General features: G+C 47.4%; 2 protein-coding genes across 3 annotated transcripts in view; one reads left to right on the forward strand and one right to left on the reverse strand.

Annotated features, from left to right (window-relative positions):
* PLCB2 (phospholipase C beta 2) overlaps positions 1-14677 on the reverse strand; it is a 33041-nt gene extending 18364 nt beyond the window's left edge. The window contains exons 1-10 of one of the 2 annotated variants that reach the window (XM_032444859.2): positions 13662-14677; positions 11148-11225; positions 9379-9447; positions 3575-3715; positions 3304-3383; positions 2684-2737; positions 1696-1771; positions 1039-1139; positions 510-676; positions 155-301 (exon numbers count right to left, since the gene is read on the reverse strand). In XM_032444859.2, the coding sequence (XP_032300750.2) occupies positions 155-301; positions 510-676; positions 1039-1139; positions 1696-1771; positions 2684-2737; positions 3304-3383; positions 3575-3715; positions 9379-9447; positions 11148-11225; positions 13662-13745 (997 nt within the window). In that variant the 5' untranslated portion in view covers positions 13746-14677. Of the gene's footprint in view, positions 1-154; positions 302-509; positions 677-1038; positions 1140-1695; positions 1772-2683; positions 2738-3303; positions 3384-3574; positions 3716-7910; positions 7934-9378; positions 9448-11147; positions 11226-13661 lie in introns of those variants that run through there. The other variant, XM_015863277.2, reaches the window with a different exon arrangement.
* Positions 14678-17281: 2604 nt separating this feature from the next.
* Positions 17282-18221, forward strand: INAFM2 (InaF motif containing 2). Its single transcript, XM_015863288.3, has one exon. It carries the CDS (start codon positions 17485-17487, stop codon positions 17887-17889), a length of 405 nt encoding a protein of 134 aa, XP_015718774.1. The 5' UTR covers positions 17282-17484; the 3' UTR covers positions 17890-18221.
* Positions 18222-18911: the final 690 nt, after the last annotated feature.

Below are 18911 nucleotides of genomic sequence, written 5' to 3' on the forward strand. Positions count from 1 at the left end.
TGGATGTTATTGAAAAAAACAAGTTCTGGAAAGAAGTGGTGAGGTCAGCCCACCAAACTAAAGGGGAGATGCATCTGCCTGATTGTCAGGATCATTCACCCATCCCTTGTGGTGGTAGGTGCCGGAGATCAGGCAGTTCTGTACATGCTCATACCTGTTAAATAAGTGTTGTGGGATGAATTGATGAAGTAGTGTGAGAGTGGCTGTGTCATGTCCTGATACAGCATCAATTTGTCCAGTGCTATCACGTTGTTCTCAGGGCCGCAGAGAAACCAGACCATTCCCTCTGGAGACAACTGCCCTACATGGAAAAGAAAGCTTTAATGGTGCTGAAACACAAGGGTTCTGGCACCTCCTACCCAGTAAGGCATAGATTTGTGATAATCAGGCTGGTTGCTCCCCTGGAAAAGCCAGGGTACCAGAAGGTATGAGATGCTCTGCTATTTTCAGGCTACCTTCATAGTGGGATGTGAAGGAAGAACCAGTCCTATGGGCTGAGTGAGACTCACCTCTCTGGATGTTAATGACGCTGGGCTCATATTTCTCTATCAGGCTCTGCACCTGCTCAGGTTTTGCTGGTGGGAAAAGGATGTCGTTGAGGCGAGAGTCTCGCTGCTTCTTGTTGATAAACTTTGCCAAGTGTTCTTTGGTCATGTAGGGCTTTGCTTTGAAATGGCTAAGGGGAAAGAATTACATAAAAACACATGTGCCAGAAAACTTCATAATGGAGGCACTGGTCCTTCCTCGGGTTAACAGTAAGTGCACAGTTCTCTGAGACCACAAAATTCTCTTTTATCTACATTTCTTCCTATAAATGATGCTTCCTACTCTGGTCTTCTTTCCTCCTCTAAAAACCTCTTCCTAACTAATGCACAGAAAACAAGTCACTGGCTAATGGGTTTTATGCTGTGCATGGTCTGGTTTGGGGCTAGCCACAAGTAGTCTCATTACCATCACCTAGATTAACCTGAAACCCTTTTTTGCCTTTCTTCTGCCATAAGAGATGAATTCCTCTTCTGTGGCTTGAAGGAAACTTACTGTGAAGTAAATATCTCATCAATCTCAGGCCGTGGACACAGATTCATGAGGAAAGTTTTATACACAGTCTCAGGGAAGTCCTCTGGGTTGATGGCATCATTCTGAGAATGAAAGAAAGACATGTCAGTATCATTAACCCACAATGATTTTCACCTGTTAACACCCAACGCCTGCAGTCCAGCACTCATTGTGACAAGGCAGATAAGCAATTGGCACACCTAGCAAGGAAAGAGGAGATGGAGTGGAGAGGCATTATAATGGCCTATTTCAGAAAGGACTGCTATTTAAACTGTCACTTAGTGGGTCCTGTTCAATGACAAAGCGCACAATGAGCAGATAGGAGCTGTTAGAGGTCTGGATGGTGCTCTGAAGGTTGGCAGAAGTGCCATCAGATCTGTTGCTTCGAAGAGTAGGGGAAATGGACAGAAGGGAACGTGCTGCTTCCTACGCCATACAGTGCAAGTCATAGAGCTGCAAGCGCTATGAACATATCTTAGAAAGGCTTGAAGTTTAGGCAAGGCAGCTAACAACAAGGATAGGATTTCAAAGCAGTTTCAAAGAATCTGGGCAGCTGATGTTTTGGAAGTCACGGGCAGCACAGTCAGGATAAGCAAAAAGATTATTCCCAAACTAGTGGCTACCTGGTAACATTCTTACCTTGCCTTTTGGAAGATGACAAGCACTTAATGCTGCTTCCACCCTCTTCCTGTCTGCAGGAAACATCTGAAAAATACTACACAGACAGGGAAACAAGAAACCATTACCACCATGTAAAAGGATGCAGAAAGCCAGGTACTGGTCTGCAGGGCAGAATGCATCTGGTCAAGACTTCAGTTTAAAGCAGTCTCTTTGTAGTATTATGGATTAGTAACAATAACTGAATTCTCCCTAGATTCAGAACATCCCAATCAGCAACAATGATGTATCACTTGTGGATAAATTCAGATGTCAGGTCTATTACACTCCTGGAATAACAGGTGCTCACAGTCAAGAAGGGGAATAAAAAGTGCCAAATAATGTTGACAGATGGAAAAGCGCTCAACTGGAGCTCTAGCTGACATATGCAAACATTGCACGCTGCTCCCAAGCAGCCCTTTGCAAGGCAAAAATCGCAGCATCCTTGTTATACTTCAAAAGGGATTTTAATGTCCAAAGTGAAAGTCAAGTAAACATGGAACGTAAAAATAAAGCCTGACATGGAGGCTCAGAAAGCTTCATATACAGCTGCACTCAGAGATGCTGAATATTTTTTATAAGTCTGGCTCTTAATCTGGACAATTTAACTGTGAAATGGTTTAGACCATATAAACCACCTTTGCTATTCTACAAGCAAGGCCAGGGCATTGAAGTGAGCTACTTACAGCCTGTATCAGACATCTCTTCTTGCTGCAGTCACAGAAAGGCTCCTTTCCAGACACAGGTTATGTTACCAGGCCCTTCAGTGGGAGGAACTTAAGTGCAGCAGGAGTCCTCTCATGACTTGAATAGTTTTTACCTCATAGGTCATGGTTTTTGACAATGTTTTTTGCCCTTAGATGCAGCAGAAGCAGGCAGCCGAAAGCACAGGGCTACCACTCTCTTACCAGCTGCTCTGCCTTTCATCTAACTGTATATACAATAAAAGACAAACAAAAGCCTTACTCACTTCCTGACAGGAATCTTTCCCTCTGCATTCAGTTGCATCTTCAGCTTCACCAGGCTGTGGAAAAAAAAGCCAAGATGAGGAAGAAAAAAGAAAACACAACTGGGAAAGGAAACTAAAAGTTAACTGAAAACCAGGGTCTTACAGGCTGTAAGCTTAACCTCAGATAGAACCTGCTCCCATCTCTTTGGAAAGAGAAACAGGCAAACTGTTCTGATATCAGAAAGATCCCTCTGAAACATATGACAGATGTGAGATGATGGTATCCTCTGTTATTAAGTCCTCCTTGACAATCTCATGCTGCCAAACCGAACAGTATCACAGAGCCAAGAAGAGGCAGTACCAAGTTGAGGTGAGCACTGAAGCTCAGAATTTCAGGTTGTCTAGTGCTATATGTGTATCTAATACCAAGGCTCAAGTCCTGCAGTGCTGGTCAGTCATCACACAGCACAGAGCCCACTGACCACCCACAGCCATGCACCTGAGGGCACCTGAGTTGGCACAGGACTTGCTTAGGAGACTGCCAAAGGACTCGGATGCTAAGAAGCCTTTTCTTTCCATTACAGACAGAAAGGGCAGCAAGCAAATGTTTCAGATAGCAACATTTATCAGAAACCACTTACATTTTCTCTAGGAAGGTGTACCGAGAAGCGTTGTATGTGAGGGGATTCTGAACAATGGCCATAATATCCTCAGCCCAGCTCTGGAGAAAAAACAGACACACACATAAGGGTGGAGGCAGTTGATGGAACAGCACAAGTACACTGCATGGACAGGGCACCAGCCTGGGTTGATACTGCTGAGCTACAAACCCAACAACTCCTTTTCTGCTCCCTCTGGAACGTGCCAACTCTTTGTCCTTCATAGTGCTTCTCTGCCCTCAGGCCCACATACCTTGCCAACATTCTCCTTGTAGGACACAAAGTTATGGAAAGTGAGGTCCACCATGTCAGGGCCAGATACAATCGTCAGAGTTTTCAGCAGAAAGGTGCTGTGAGGGTAATCCAAGTTAAAAACCTCACGGAGCTTCTGGCACTGCAACACAAACAGAACAAATGGGGTGAAAAGGAGAGTGAGGCAAACTGCACCAGAAAAAAGAATAAATGGCATGTGAAACTTCAGCCTCAACTTGCAGGCAGGCAAACAGAAGAGTATCTGACCTCCACTTGGCATGGGTGTGTAACCAAGTTAGCACAGACATCCATTTGTGGAAACATGCTATGGCTTTTCAATTGGTGTGACACTTGTTGCCCCACCACAAGCAATGTGCTGTCTGGGGTCCCAGAAGGCCAAATAGATTTAAGCCTTGTTGCTGGGGACAGAAGTTCGCTCTCAGTCTCCAAGTGACATTTTCTTCCTGTTGTCAGTTGCTAAATTTGTTGTCTTTCTTTTCCATAGCAATCACAATGTCCCAAGCGATGGCTCACCAGAGATTTGATAAGCAAAAAGCTCATCCGATTAGTCATACTGGGGTTTCATCACCATACGAAAGTATTTATAGGATCCCTTTAACTTATTTAGCACTTCATGCATTCCTATCCTACATAAGGCATAACTGAGCCAAGGTATCCTGGAGTTACACCAATGGTTGCTATTTATAACAGAAGGATAACATTCCCATGTCCTACCACAATGCGCAGCAATTCATGACACGAAATCCATCAAAGATCCATCAAAGCAAACTGGCAGAGCATTGCTCCTTCAGAAACTAAGGGCAAAATTAATCACCAGCAATTGCTAGCAGGGCAGGGCAGGCTCAGAAATGTACCTGGAGCTGTAAGCTGTATGTTAGACATATGGCTGAGTTACTCCATTTCAACAGATTAAAGCATCAGTAATATCCTAGCACGTTACAGATACCACACTGACCTCAGTGAGAGAATTTTACGTTAAATGAATCATAGAATCACAAGGTTGGAAGGGACCTACAAGATCATCTAGTCCAACCATCCTCCCTTTACCATAACTACAGCAAACCACTAACCCATATCTCCTAGCTCCCTATCCTGACTCCTCTTAAACACTGCCAGGGATGGCGACTCCACCACCTCCCTGGGCAGCTATTCCAGTGCCTGAGAGACAAAGTTCCTTCTTATGTCCAATCTAAACCTCATCTGATACAACTTGTGGCCATTTCCTCGGGTCCTGTTTCCTGCCTGGTTGACTTCATGTGCTTGCTATAAATGCAAAGCACTCACTAAGTCAGCCCTGCAGCTCAGCTGCAATTCTCCTTTGCAGAAGCCAACAGCACCCACATATCCTACCAGACTCAGAGAATCAGACCCGAGCTGGGAGGGACCCATAAGGATAAACGAGTCCAACTTGATGGAACTACAAGTGGCAAAGTGTTAGATTTTAGTTTCACATTGAACTTCATGTTGCAAACCCAGGGGCATTTGTTCAGCTTCCTTACCTCTGGTGTTGTAAATTCGATGAAGCTAAGACAATAGAGAACTTGTGGTTTGAGCTAAGCTCATTTCCTGTATTTGTTACAAGGCGGCTCCTCCCGCCCCTTCCTCCTCTGCAATCTGGTGTCACTTGGCTCCCCAGCTTCTGCTCAGGATGTGTCCCCAGCTGGTTCTGAGCTTCCACCTGTGCTCTGCAGACAAAGCTGGGCACACACAGCCCTTAGAATGGCTCAACCACCACCTCAGAACAAGAACTGGACATCCTTAGCCTGTACAGCTATCCAAATGGGATGCACATTGTCAGCATAGCTTAGGACCCCCCCAACACCTCTGTTAGCTAACTACAGCAGGGAGGAGCAAGGACAGGAAAGGATGATCTTCTTAGGAATCTAAATTGGGTCATATTCTCCCAGCATATTTCCCACTTAGCCTGAAGTAAGTCACTCACTCATTCTGTGCTGCCTGCTGTACTCAGGGATTATCTCCCTCCTGGGATAAAGGCAGTGATGCTGGCACAGCAATGGTGAGGATGGGCCAGATGCTGTCCTGATGCCACGTTTTGCCTGTTTAATAACTCACTCTCCTGTGCTGCAGCTTCACTGCCATTCCTTAGAGCCACACTGCAGGTGGACAGAGAAGGAGGCATCAGTCCATGAAAATAGGCAACCGTATCAACCATGCAAATCAGGAAGGGAAATATGCTTAGCAAATCCACTTAGAAAAAAAACAACACACACACACACAGAAAGCAACCCAGCAGCAGAATGGCTGAAATACACAATCAGCTTTCATTTCACTTCCCACTCTCCTGATTTCCCTAAAAACCTGATCTGTATAAACCATATTCATAATCCTGAGAAAAGCAAATTCTCATGCAAACGCAAAGGACAGAGCTTAATGCAAGAGATGGAAAGAGCCTTTTCTCCACCTGAAACAGACATAAGCAGATGACAGCAAGGATTTGCTCCAGCTGCTTGCAATCACTATATATGACAGTCCTGTATCTTCATGGTGCAGTGCTGGAGTGCACAACACAAGCAAACTCCCTTCCCGTGTATTCTTTAGGACAGCAGCACCACGACTGTGGCAGGGCACGTCTCTGTGCCAAGCAACCTGGAGGGACAAGGGAGATGCAGCTAAGCACTCTCAGCTCTCACTGCTGCCTTATCTAAAGGAGATGAAGAATGCAGCAGCACACAGATTCACATGGCACCAAATAACCCTCAGCCTGCTGGAACCAAATGGGGAACAGACTGTGAGGGAGCGATCCAAACTTTGTGTCCTCAGAGCCTGCATGTCTGGGTTCAAAAGCAACAAAATATGTACAGAGGATGAAATTGTATTATAATAATGAACGGCAGTGAGAAAACACAAGTTTGTGTTGTGAAAAATGAGACTCATTTCAAAGCCCGTGCCTGCTGACATGCCCAAACAAAACCCAGGCTGAAGCCAACAGCTCAGCAGCTTAGCCTGCAGCATCATATACTGTAGTGCTAATTATTGGCTTGTGCAAATGTTCTGGGTTCTTGGTGCATCAGAAGTAAAACAAAATGGAGCAGCTGTTATTGTTCCTTGTTACTCAAATAAAAACTGCATTGTAAATAACATCTTGATCTGCTTCGGCACGCTGCTGAACTACATTCAATAGCTTTTTATCTTGTCTCGCTTATGTTAGAAGTCCCTGCTAATTCTTATCTTTATTACCCTTGAACATGTGCCAAAGTTCACCCTGCCCTGGCTCTCAAAAAAAGAGAAACTCCCATTGAAAAGCTGCAGAACTCTCAAATAAAGCAAGTCTTTGCTCCAAGGGCACAGCTGTGTTTCACCTTGGGGCAGCACAGGAGAATGGCACATATCTTCATCCTTCTACCCTCCACCTCTTTGTCCCATTGGATTTTCATGTTGATACCTGTTAGTGATGGTGCACCGGACTTGGATGCATTGTGTGGAGGGTGACTTGTGCCAAGAAATTGCCACCTCCTGCATTTCTGCGTGCTCTCAAATCCTGTCCTCAGCAAAGCCACCTGAACGCACTGCTGAGGACTTCCAATGTGCTCTGCAGAAGCATTCAGGACAGCACAGCCATGTGGAAACTGGAAACTGCCAGGCCCAGATGGCACCGTTGTGTTTTGGTTCAGTACCCATTTCAGTGCCCACACAAATCCTTTCATCAAGGTGAGCCAGCCTAATGCACTCTACCACATACATCATCACAGAAAGGCCAGAAAATCCCCTGAAATAAAACAGAGACTGATACATTAAGTGGGTCTGAGATGCAGAGATTGAAAAGCACTTGGGATTTTCACAGCAGAGGTTATCACCATGTGCATCACTTGTGCCCACTGAGAGTACTTAATAAATGACTTAATGCTTGACCTTTGTTTTTTGTTGTGTTTTTTTTTTTCCCCTAAATGAACTGTAGCCAATTCCCAGCACTGTATAACAACTTCTGCCCTATTAAAACAGCTAGAACACAACAGCCACACCACATCAGACCAAAGAGCCACCCAGATGCCTGGAAAAGAAAGGGCAAATGCAATGATACATCCCTGACACATTTCTGCAGCTTCCAGCAATTTATGGCTCAGCAACTTTCCAAGCCACGGTCTTATCTTGTATTTAAGATCCTCAAAGTGCATTCCCTTCTTGACCTAACTTTAAAATCACACACATTTCCATGACTTGTGCAGGAAGGCATCCCACCGTGCAATGACATGAGTCAAACAGCTGCACCTCCTTTTGCTTGTTCTCAACCTTTGGAAAATTCCACTTGATGCAGAGCTCTCATGAGGAGAAACACTGAGCAACAACTTCACACTCACCTTCTCTATTCAGATCCTGATTTTGCAGCATTCCACAATACTCCCCAATTCACTTTTCATGTTGCCAGTCTGCAGGCAGTCTGCTCTCCCACCACCTCTCTTCCATTTCATGCCCTTATTGGCCATGCTCTTTTCTGCAATCCCTGGTTCTTATTCCTCTGTCTAGAGGCAACCCTGATACTTGGACTGCCATGTTTTTCCTGGTATTCTGCAACAGAAAGTCTTCCTTAAATACTCACTGAGCTCTAAGTCATTCTCCTGCTTGGCTGCTGCTGCCAAATAGACACCCACCTACAGTCTCAGCGCTTCCGCCTCTAACTTCTAATCTACAGAGTTTAATTTGTTTTGTAAACAGTTTATTCCTAGAGTTTATGGCCCTAGAAAACAGTACCTCAGGCCTCTCCTTTAGGTAGGTCTTTTCCATAGCAAGCTCTATACTCTGAGTGCAGCACTCTCCCCATTAGCTCCAAGCATTCGATTCTTTATCTCAAACAACAACAATTGTTGTTTGATATAAATGCCCTGATAGCATTTTCAGAGAGGTATTAGGAAAACATCCATACTTCTTACGCAAAGAGGCTGCTCAAGTCTCTCAGTATGGATTGCAAGATCTTCCTCTTTCACATTAGACTGAGAATCATCGCTGTTACCATACAGAGCCATTATCTTTACTTTTTTGTTTCCCTTTCACATTCCAGCTTCAATTTGCTGCTTGTCTTTTGATACACAGAAAAGTTCAAAACAAACAAAAATCAGGCCCAGAAAAAAGTCCTAACAAGGGCAACTGTGTTGCAGGAAGCTTCAGTTATAACTGAAACCAAAAACAAAGGCATAATTGTGTGCACTCTGCAAATGGGCAACTGAAAACTATCTGAAAAACACCCAGTAACTTTTGCCATTACTACATTTTCTTCCCTTTAAAGGAAAAGAACACCACGTGCCGCATTGGACTCACTCTGTAACTCCAGGTTTGTGGCTGCCTTGACCCAACTTGTGCATCTTTGTATAAGAGCAGCTCTAGTGACTCAACACAGGATCACCCCATGCAGGACCTCAGAGTGCAGCTTAGTGAGCTGAAATGCCAGGTCCAGATTAAAACTAGCCAGATGCACGGCTCAGGAGAGAGCTTAGTTGTTGTGCACAGCAGAAAATCACAATTTTGGCACTTACTTGGAAGTTGAATTGCTGTTTTATCCAAGATTTCTTTCCAACAAACTCATATATAACAGTCTATAAGAGTCTGTTAGGTGCATAGAGAACTGCTGGGGAGTCCAGGGACGAGAGTAGGAGCTTTATATTTACTCTATATTTATATTTAGCTCTATATTTACATTGTTCTGATGTGAACAGACAAGGTTGTCTCACCTTCTTGTAACATAAAGCCAGGCTAAACTGCCTCAGCTTATGTCAAAGGCACAGGCAGCAATTCCATCCCCCTACAACCTGGCAGAACGAAGCACACACTCACCTTGGGGATTCTGGCAAATCGCCCTACTCGGGTATCTCGGATGCTGGTTATATCCAGAATTTCCATCTCCTACAAGAGAATAAGGACAATGATGATGAAGGAAGGAGAAAGGAAGAAGTTAAAACCTTTGCAGAGCCTTTAGAAGCTGCAAAGCAGGTCTGAAGCAGCACCCATCACTGGGGAAAAGCTCACCTCCAAGGAACAAGGCAGGCAGGGGACTACTCCCAGCTGGAAGGCTACTTCATCATTTTCAGGTTGAGGCCAGAAACCTTCTGTAGTTTACTGAGATGAACATGGCTCCTCTCTACCCAGATCTCCTCCTCTGAGCTTCAGATTTGGCTCTAAATAGCCACAGTAGATTTGAGCTGGCCCAGACATCCAGGCAGAAACAACAGGAGTGGGAAAGCCTAGACAGTATTTTTGCCAACTTTGGCAAGCAGGGAACAGGAACATCACTGCACCTGCACCTCTGCCTCAGGCTACAAACTGGCAGGATGAGGATGCTGAACTAGAGCTGGGTAAATAAAACCCAATGAAGCAGAGAGCGTGATCTTGAAAATGAAGACTCTGCATAGAGCTGTGGTAGAACATGAAGTTCTCAGCAAGCATTGCAGAGGAGGAGCACGGAGCTGGTTGTGTTCATCCTACTTTGTACCATCTAGTTCAGTTTATGGAGAAGGGTAGTGCAAAAAAAAGCACGTGCAAAGATCTGACACACATGTTGCCTGTCTTACGCTACTATTACATTCTCTCACTCCTGTACCAGAAGACCTTCTGAAGCAATTCCCATAGAGGACACTCCATGAAGTTCCCTATGTAGTCTGCTCCATGTCCTCACTGTCCCTACTGCTGGCTAGTTGTTGTGTCTGTTTTGTTTGCTCTTTTAATATCCAACCTGAATTTCCTTCCTCTGTTACTAATTTGCCTGCTCACCACGGATCTGGAGAACAAATTATACTCATTGCAGCAGATCTTTTCCAAGATCACAATAAAGAACAATGTGGATACCATACCTTCTGGCTGTATCCCCACTTTACTGTCAAGCAGGATGAAAATGTTATTCCTAATCTCACTCCTTTCTGAATCTCCACCAGGACTGAGCAGTCCTTGAAAGGGAGAATAAGTGACAGATAGGGCTGGAAAAGACCAGCACGCCTTGGACAGGGATGTCAGAGTCTCCAGCATTGCAACACCACTCTCAGATGCTGTGGCTGTGTGCCAGTTGCTCAAGCTGCCATTAGGGCACAACTTTCTGAGAATTCAGAGCTCACCAGAACATGTCAGGTTGCCTGGCCAGGCTGCTGTGGAGGAGCACTGGCTCTGTCTCTTTTATCTACCATGCTTCTTCAGCATGTAGGTCACAAGGAGGAAGTAGAGCTGAACCACAGCTCTGCTCTGGAAAGCAGAAGTAAACCCAGCCTTCCACCTCCTGACAAGGCAGATCCCTCCACCCCTTGTTGCTACCCAACAGCAAGGAACACAGTTCTCTTTCCTAAATATGTGGCATCTTACTCCCCTCTGGCAGCTCTCACCCTCCCTTGTGCTTTACCGACACCGAAGGCACAAGTTAGCTGGTGATGCATACATTGAACTGCACATTTCTAGCTATTTTTAATCTAACTGCACCACTTCAGTGATTTGGAGAATCCTTTAGCAAGCTGTGAAACAGGCGTATCAGTACAATTCCTTTCTGTGTCGTCCTGTGTTTTAATCTTGCACAAACCTGAATTGACTGTTTGGTGACCAACCTGTGCAATCTTAACACTTACCTTGTTCTGATACGTCCAGTATAAATAAAAGCCCTTTGGATCCACTCGAAGAATCACAGGAGAAGCACTTGCTGTTTCCTAACACACATAAAAAATAAACCCACAGACATAAGCAAAGAGAAAAGGTTAGCACCTCGCATCCCATGATAGACTCCTTCAGCCATACAAGGTTCTTCATTAAAACACAGACCCAGCAAAGTGAATCACCATCTGATTTATGGAGATGAACCAGTAATTAGCAACAAAACCTAATCCCTGTTGAAGCCTAGGACTCACCTAATACTATGCATTTAGCTAAAGCAACTCTTCTGGACATTTCTATACAGTCAATAGAGAAGAAGGTCCTTGTTGATGTAACTGTTCCACTTGAACTGCCTTCTCTTCAAGGAACCTGCTTCCTTCTGAGCTCCAGAAGGATCAAGGCCAAGAAGAGACACCACCCAGATGTCTACCTGTGCTAGCCATCGTGGCTCTCTTTCCAGAGATGTAGTCAAGAAGAGTTCAATGCATTAGCTCTAAATGGACTATTAAAAAAAAACAAAAGACAACTTCACAGACATTCCCAGCACAGCGTCCATTCCCATCTTGCATGCAAGCTAAGAGATGAATTATCATGAGCTCTTTGGAAACAATGATAGAGAGCGCTTGGTGACCCTGCTTGGGCCCTAGTCCAGCTGCTCATTCAGCCTAGCAGGCTCCTGACTGCACTTGACCTCTGGAGCCACAGATGATAGATAGAATCACAAGGCCTATCAGCCGTTTCTAAGAAGGCTTCAAATCGACTTCAGGAAGTTGAAATACTCAGCTACTGAGATGAAACCAGTCATGGAATCTGTCATTTGGCCTTGGGTTCCTCCATGCCATGAAGAGTAGAACAGACACTGTAATACTACTACTGAAGATTCTGCCTTGTTTCAAGATAAACCTTATCTCCTGTGAAGCAGCTTTCTTGAAGGCGAGGTGAGGCCACAATAAGGACAGCCACCCCCTGATCGGGGACACGGGTGGCTTTGGGGCACAGCTATACCCTGCTGTGGGTTGGCTCCTTGGCAACAGAGGAGATGGTGAATCCCAAAGGAGATGGTCTGGCAGCTCAAGTGTTTGCTGCTCATGCTGTGGAGTGGAGTTCAATTCTAGGACAGAAAGCGAGTGCTGTTCCATAATGTGGCCTGGCATGAGAGCTGCTTTCATCCTGATCCTCCACCAGCAAACTGACAGGTTGAAGCTTTTTCCACCTTCCTTTGCAGCCTGCTGTAACTGCAGGAAAGCAAGATAAGATGGTGCAATGTGACCAGCACTTTGTGAAGGCTTTCGTTACTGTCGGAGCTCAAGTTTATAAACTTAGTAAATAGTTAGATGAAGCTTTTCCAGGAAATTCAGACTAGTAAATCCTGGGTAAAAATGCACACGAGACTTGAGTGCACTCATTCCAACCATAGATCCTCAGTTGGGGCTTTAAGGAAACTTGAATATCCCTGGGAAGTACTTAATAGCTTCAAGCTTTTGGAAAGTGGCCCCTCCCTGGACTGAGCACAGAAAGTCAATGGCAGCTTGGTCAGACTATATGATAACTGTGTTTCTTTTCAGCCCATTCTATGATTTAACTTCTGGAAATGCTCAGCCTTCATTCAGTCAACTTTGGCCTCCATTATTCTCAGAAACCAGCTCCCTGTTCAACCTTAAGGAACCCACGACATTATGCAGGCAATTGCCCTGCTAGGAAGAAAGGGAAGGGAATGTCGCTCATTCTACCAAAGCTTGGTGTCATCTTCCTACAGAACTAGAGGAGGAACTGCACGATGCTATTCCAACCTGTTTTCCTTAGCACTCAGTCACTCTGTCAGCACTGCATTGCCTTCTGTCTCTGTTTGCCTGGACCAGCCCTTCTTATGTGCACGCTCAATAATACACAGACCAAACTCCAAACAAGATGGACAGGCACTGCCATCGCTGTGCCTGGGTATTAGGGGAAATACTCTCTTGCCTTCTCAGAAAGTGAGGAGAGGAACTACCATACTCAAGTTAACCCCTACTTTTCTGCTGATCCACATTCTTTTCCCCTCAAAGGGGAACTCAGCCTGCAAACAAGGTATTTTGAAGACACAAGAGGACATGGAGCTGGAGAGGAAGGCAGCTTTGCACAGCTTGGCTGCTGTGCGTTTGGTAGCTCACAGACCCACAAGCCAGGACAAGGCTTATGCCCATCAGTTCCAGAAGCAGGGCTGTACGAGGAAGCAAGCTGGAGGTATATTTCCTCCCATCTGCAAAGCATGGAGAGTCCATGCAGTGAGTAAATCCTACCCAACACTCCCCAAGATACATCTGAATGCAGTGCGTGCCTCTCAGCCCAGGGAGGCTCCCAGCATCGGCTGCCTTTCCCAGGACTGGCTTTGCATAGAGGAAGCAGCAGTTAGTGCCCCATTCCACACAGATGCACTCCCAGCCTCCCCTCAAACCTGACCAAAACATCATCACCACTCATACAACCCAGCCAAGTGAAGTCTCAGTACTCACATCGTCCCATTTGATGAAGCGCTCGCCCTTGGACAGATACTCCTTCACCTCTGGGGGCTGCAGGACAGGGGTGAGCATTGACATGGTCCCGTAGATCTGCTCCCCGGACAACCAGAAGCAATAGGAGTTGCACAGTTTACTCCTCCTTCGTCCCCTCTCCTCTATCTCTGCCTCTCACATGGCAGGGCTCTCTGCCATCACCACCGTTGGCATCAGAGAGCAAACAGCCTCTTACATCCCAGTCAAATTCAGGAGAGGCAACAACAGGCAGGCGACAACAGATGAATCTGCATTGTAAATTAACAGCTCTCCAAAACAGGCACCAGGTCACCTGGAGGGAAAGCCTGCAACCAGCCGTGTGGGCACACATGCACACACACAGTGTCCCTCTGGGAGGGATCTGCTCCTCAGAGCTCTGCTTGCAAAGCACGCTGTTCAGTGCACTTCCGCAAGGGAACTTCCTTAAATGTTTTCTTTGACAAAATGCAGGCATTGCCAGCTGACACTCAAAGCTGTTTCAGCAGATGTGGTTAACAGAGCAGCGCGGGGTTTGGCTACAAGCAGACAGCCTCCTTCGTGCAACTGGACCATATATCACGCAGTCGACTCAGTCTGTGGGGTCCAGATGAACTTTTTTCCTTTGCTTTACAGGTTTCTTCTGAATGCCAACCTCCAATTGAGACAGAGCAGGTGGAAATTTCAGCCAGATGAAAGGAAACATCCACGATAGCAAACTCAGGTTTATCTGCCTGGGAAGAAGCACATGAGAGAGCTTTTACACTACCAGCTACTACTGAGTTTTCTGCATACCTTGCAAGACTGTGGTTGCTCAGTGTCATGGCTGAGACTGGGACATGGGCATGTATCGCCTCATCTCATAACCTGAGCTTCTGTGTACGTGCTGGGAAAGCAGTGGGGTGCTTCAGTCCCACACCAGCATAATGAGGAGCTGCCTGCTTGGACTCTAAGAGATGACAATGGCTTCCCAGGTCCCAAAGGCTGAGATGGAGGAGCTCATGCACACCACCAACAGCGTGTGACTTGGCATAAATGTCAATGAAACAACCCACACACTGCTGAGTGCTTTTGTTCTCTGTTCTTCTTGAGAGCAGCTTAGGAACAGACCCTGAAGCCTAGGTATGTATAGAGCAAGGCCACCATAAGCACTGCAGTGAGGAAACCGTAGCTACTCTCAGCTGATCCCTTCTGTCACATCTCCTGGTTCCAGTGACCATCCTGTATTTACCACATTATTGCTTCAAAAGCAACATCTGCCTCTTGTCATGACTGGGATCTCTGCTTCTGTCCTGAATTCTCTCACACCCGTGGAATCAACAGTTGTATCTTCCCAACATCGTCAGCTTTCCCTGAAGAATAAAATAAGAAATACAAAAAAATATGAAGAAGCAACCAAGCCAGCTCTGTCCTCAGAGGCTGCTTGGTGCTGCAGTGATAACTTCCAAAACCTCTGGCTGCATAACGATGGTCACTTTGGCTGCGGCTCCCTTCTTTTTGCATAGCCTCGCATAACCTCCTTATCTCTCACTTCACACTCCTTGCTCTGTGTCAGAGCTTCTGTGTCTCACACGAAGAGACAGCTGATGGAACAGCGATAGAACAAAACAGTCCTGCCCTCTGCTGAAAGCTCTGATATCAAAGCAGGCAGAAGCAGCAGCACTGTGAGCAGCATTTCTTTGGACCGCCCTTTGCTATTTTTCTCCTGCAGGGATCCATCACCTGGTCTGCAGCCATCCCACATCCATTGCACCTCCTTGGCTTTCATCCTTTCCCTTTATCCATCAAGAGTTTTGATATTGAACATATTCCCCCTTTATTCCTCCCTCATTATCTCCTCTGTACTACCTATTCAGCTGCCTCTAAATCAAGTACATACAGGGGTGAGATACTCTGCACCATCCTCTGCTGATTTAACACAGTAAGGTTTGTAGGTGGTGATTTTAAGTCATGCTACATAAGAACCACCTTGACTGGGTGGCTCCTGAGTTCTAGCACATTACCCTATAACCTCAACCCCAACCTATTTCCAGCTCACCCACTTCTCCTGAAACCAGTACATCTTTCCCATTATAATTACACTTTGCAATGTGTAATGCTGTCCTCTAGTGAAGAAGTAATGACATTGCACATGAGCCTTCAGTGTCGTCTTCAAACACCAGTGATGAACTCACAGCTAAGCAAAACCACATTCCTCTTTATTACCCCTTTTTCCACTTTGTATCCAAGAATCATGAAGGTATTAAGAACACCCTTAGGATCACAGCCAATCAATAACATTAGTAGTCAAATGAGAGACAGCACCTCCCCATATAAGACAGAAGAGACTCTGAAGTGCAATAGAGAAACACCAGAGAGGAGCAAACCCTGTAGGTTTCAAATGGGAGATGGGAACAACAGAGTAAAATAAAGCTTATTTTGTTTGCACACCTCACAGAGCAACTTGATTGTAGGGCGTCACATCCAAGTGCCTCCCAATGACTGAGCATAAGGAAAGGCAGAAGAGCTGTTAAACCACCAGCAGAGGAACAATGGGACTGTGGGAAACCATCCTGCCTGTCCTTCACCCCAAGGCAGGATCAGCTGTGATTTATCAGCACTGACAGACATTAGCTGAGAGAGCTTCAGGAGACCTCCATTAGCACGGGAGGCTGGCCAACCTCCCAGGCATCCATCGTAGTGTTCCACTGCTCTCGAAAGCAAGGTCTATACAGAGGCGATATCTTAGGCCAATAATCTTCCCTTAATTAAGTCTTCTCTGTCCTGAAGCAGTAGATACTCTTCACCGACTCTGAACATGGACAAATCAATACTACAGGTTTATTTAGCGACAACCTTCAGGGGCCCTCATAGAGCAAACAAACCTCTCAGTGCAACAGGTAGCAGCAGAATCCAAGTGATGCCGTGCAGTTATGTGGGTGGAACATCTAACCTTCAACAACGTGTCCTAGCATCTGGGTTTCCAACTAAACACAGCAGGCTCAGAAGCAACTGAGTTTCCTGGAGGACCCTCAGACAAGCAAAGTGAGAGATCAGAGTTTACAGTCAATCAGACCCTGCAACATAAGGCACGTTCAATCATAGCCAGATGATCTATCTTTATATCTTTATGGCACCTACAGCACCTACATAGCACCTGACATATATCTTTATAGCGCCTACAGAACACCACAGGATGCGTGTTGAAGTGTCAGTTCCTACCTACCATATCAGGCTGCCAGATGCAATTCTTTCGTGCTACTATGTTCTAAGGCCCACCTGCCCTCAACAGGCAGAGGAATCACTGCTACCCTCACCAGGGGCAAGAGCTGTGATTGCTTTCAAGTGATCCCACCTTCTCCCCTGCTCCAGCAGCCTTCAACTGAGCTGCAAGTACCATGGAGCAACACGGAGCTCTTTCCTTCTCTCCCAACCCTTCAGCTTTCACCCTGCTATTAAAGGGGAGAAACGAAACGCTGCAATAGATGGAACCTCCTCTGGTGCGCCTTGATGCCGCTGCCTCTCATTATCACCGTACCCAGGAGAAGAGAGGCCCGCACCAGCCCTGAGGTGGCGCACGGCCGCCATTTTGGGTAGGGGTGCTGCCCCTTCCTCACCCACCCGCTTCCTACGTACCACGCAGGCGCGCCCCCTCCTCCCCGCTCCGCTGCCGGGCGGTGCCGTGGCTCAGGGGCCGCCCCGCGGCGGAGCAGCGCGGGCAGCGGCCGGGGGTGTCGGTGGCGGCGGCATGTCCTGAGCGGAGCGGCGGCGCGCAGCCCCCGCCACCACGGAGGGGTCGGTGGAGCAGCGGGCCAAGGGCCGGGCCCCCATGAAGGAGAAGGAGGCCGGGGCGGAGCGGGGCAAACCCGCCACTTACACTGGGGACAAGAAGGCTCGCATGGCGGCCAAGACCAACAAGAAGTGGGTGCGCCTGGCCACCGTGCTGGCCTACGTGCTGTCCGTCTCGCTGGCCGCCATCGTCCTCGCCGTCTACTACAGCCTCATCTGGCAGCCGGTGCGCGGAGGCGGCGGCTCCTCGGCTTCTCCTCCGTCTCTTCCCGGCCCCGCCGCCAACTCCTCCTCGCAGCCCCGCATCGCTCCGCCGCCGCGCTCCGTCGCTCCGCCGCCCCCCGGCCCCACGACGCCGCCGCCTCCCAGGGGGAGCCCGGCCGGGACCGGCGGCACGGAGCTGCCAGCGCCGCGCGGGGCTCGGGAGGGCCGCAGTGCGCCGTGAGGATGGAGGGATGGAGGGATGGATGGATGGAGGCCCGGGGGGGCAGCGCAGGACACTGAGCGGAGGGACGGCGTGCTGTTGACTCTCGTTGCTGTGGGCTTCCGTGGCTTCGTTCTTCTCCGTTCTTCGCCCCCCCCCCCCGAGCAGCGCCGGACTGTGGCCAACCGAGGAGCTCGGTGTGCGGGACCGCCTGGGAGCGATGCCGACCCGTAGGCTGTTAACACGTCGTTTTAAGTCCCGAGTTTTGTTTAGCCATGAGCGTAAACTTATTTAAACCGTGTGAGAGGTAAATCGACTTGTTTGCTATATTAAAATATTTTCCCAGTATGAAAGCCTCTGTAATACGGTACGTTCTCTTTGCGGTGGGGTGGGAGGATGGAAGAGCTCCGGGTACAGAACTGCTTTCTTTGCTCTGTTTACAAGGGTGGACAGTGATAGAACAACGGGGAATGGGCTTAAACGGAGACAGGGGAGGGTTAGGTTGGATATTAGGAGGTAGTTTTTCACCCAGAGGGTGGTGATGCACTGGAGCAGATTGCCCAAGGAGGCTGTGGATGCCCCATCCCTGCAGGCATTCAAGGCCAGGCTGGATGTGGCTCTGGGCAGCCTGGTCTGTCTGTTGGTGACCCTGCACACAGCAGGGGGTTGGAACTGGCTGATCTTTGAGATCCTTTTCAACCCAGGCCATTCTATGATGTATCGTGATCTTCATTCATTCGTTGTTGGTGCCTGTAGGTGAGGCTGTGTATGTCTGTCTCCTGCTGTCAGTGCTGAGCTGAGGTTTGGCAGGTGGCAGGCCATGGTGCTGGCTGTCACCTTGGGCTGCCCACTGGGCAGCTGTGTGCCTGCGTTGTGCGTGTGGTTTCAGTTGTACAGCGTAACGGTGAGGCTGTATTCTGAAGCTGAGGTGGTGGGGAAATAGCTTAGTCATCTCAAACCAAAATGTGCCTGTCAAATTGCCATCTTTCTGCAGGGCAGGTGAGAGAGCAAGAAGTGAAGGAGAGGGAAGCCTGAAGCTGCTG

This window comes from Coturnix japonica, chromosome 5 (assembly GCF_054131305.1).
Source record: "Coturnix japonica strain WE chromosome 5, WE-NBRP24, whole genome shotgun sequence".
Taxonomy (NCBI): Eukaryota; Metazoa; Chordata; class Aves; order Galliformes; family Phasianidae; genus Coturnix; species Coturnix japonica.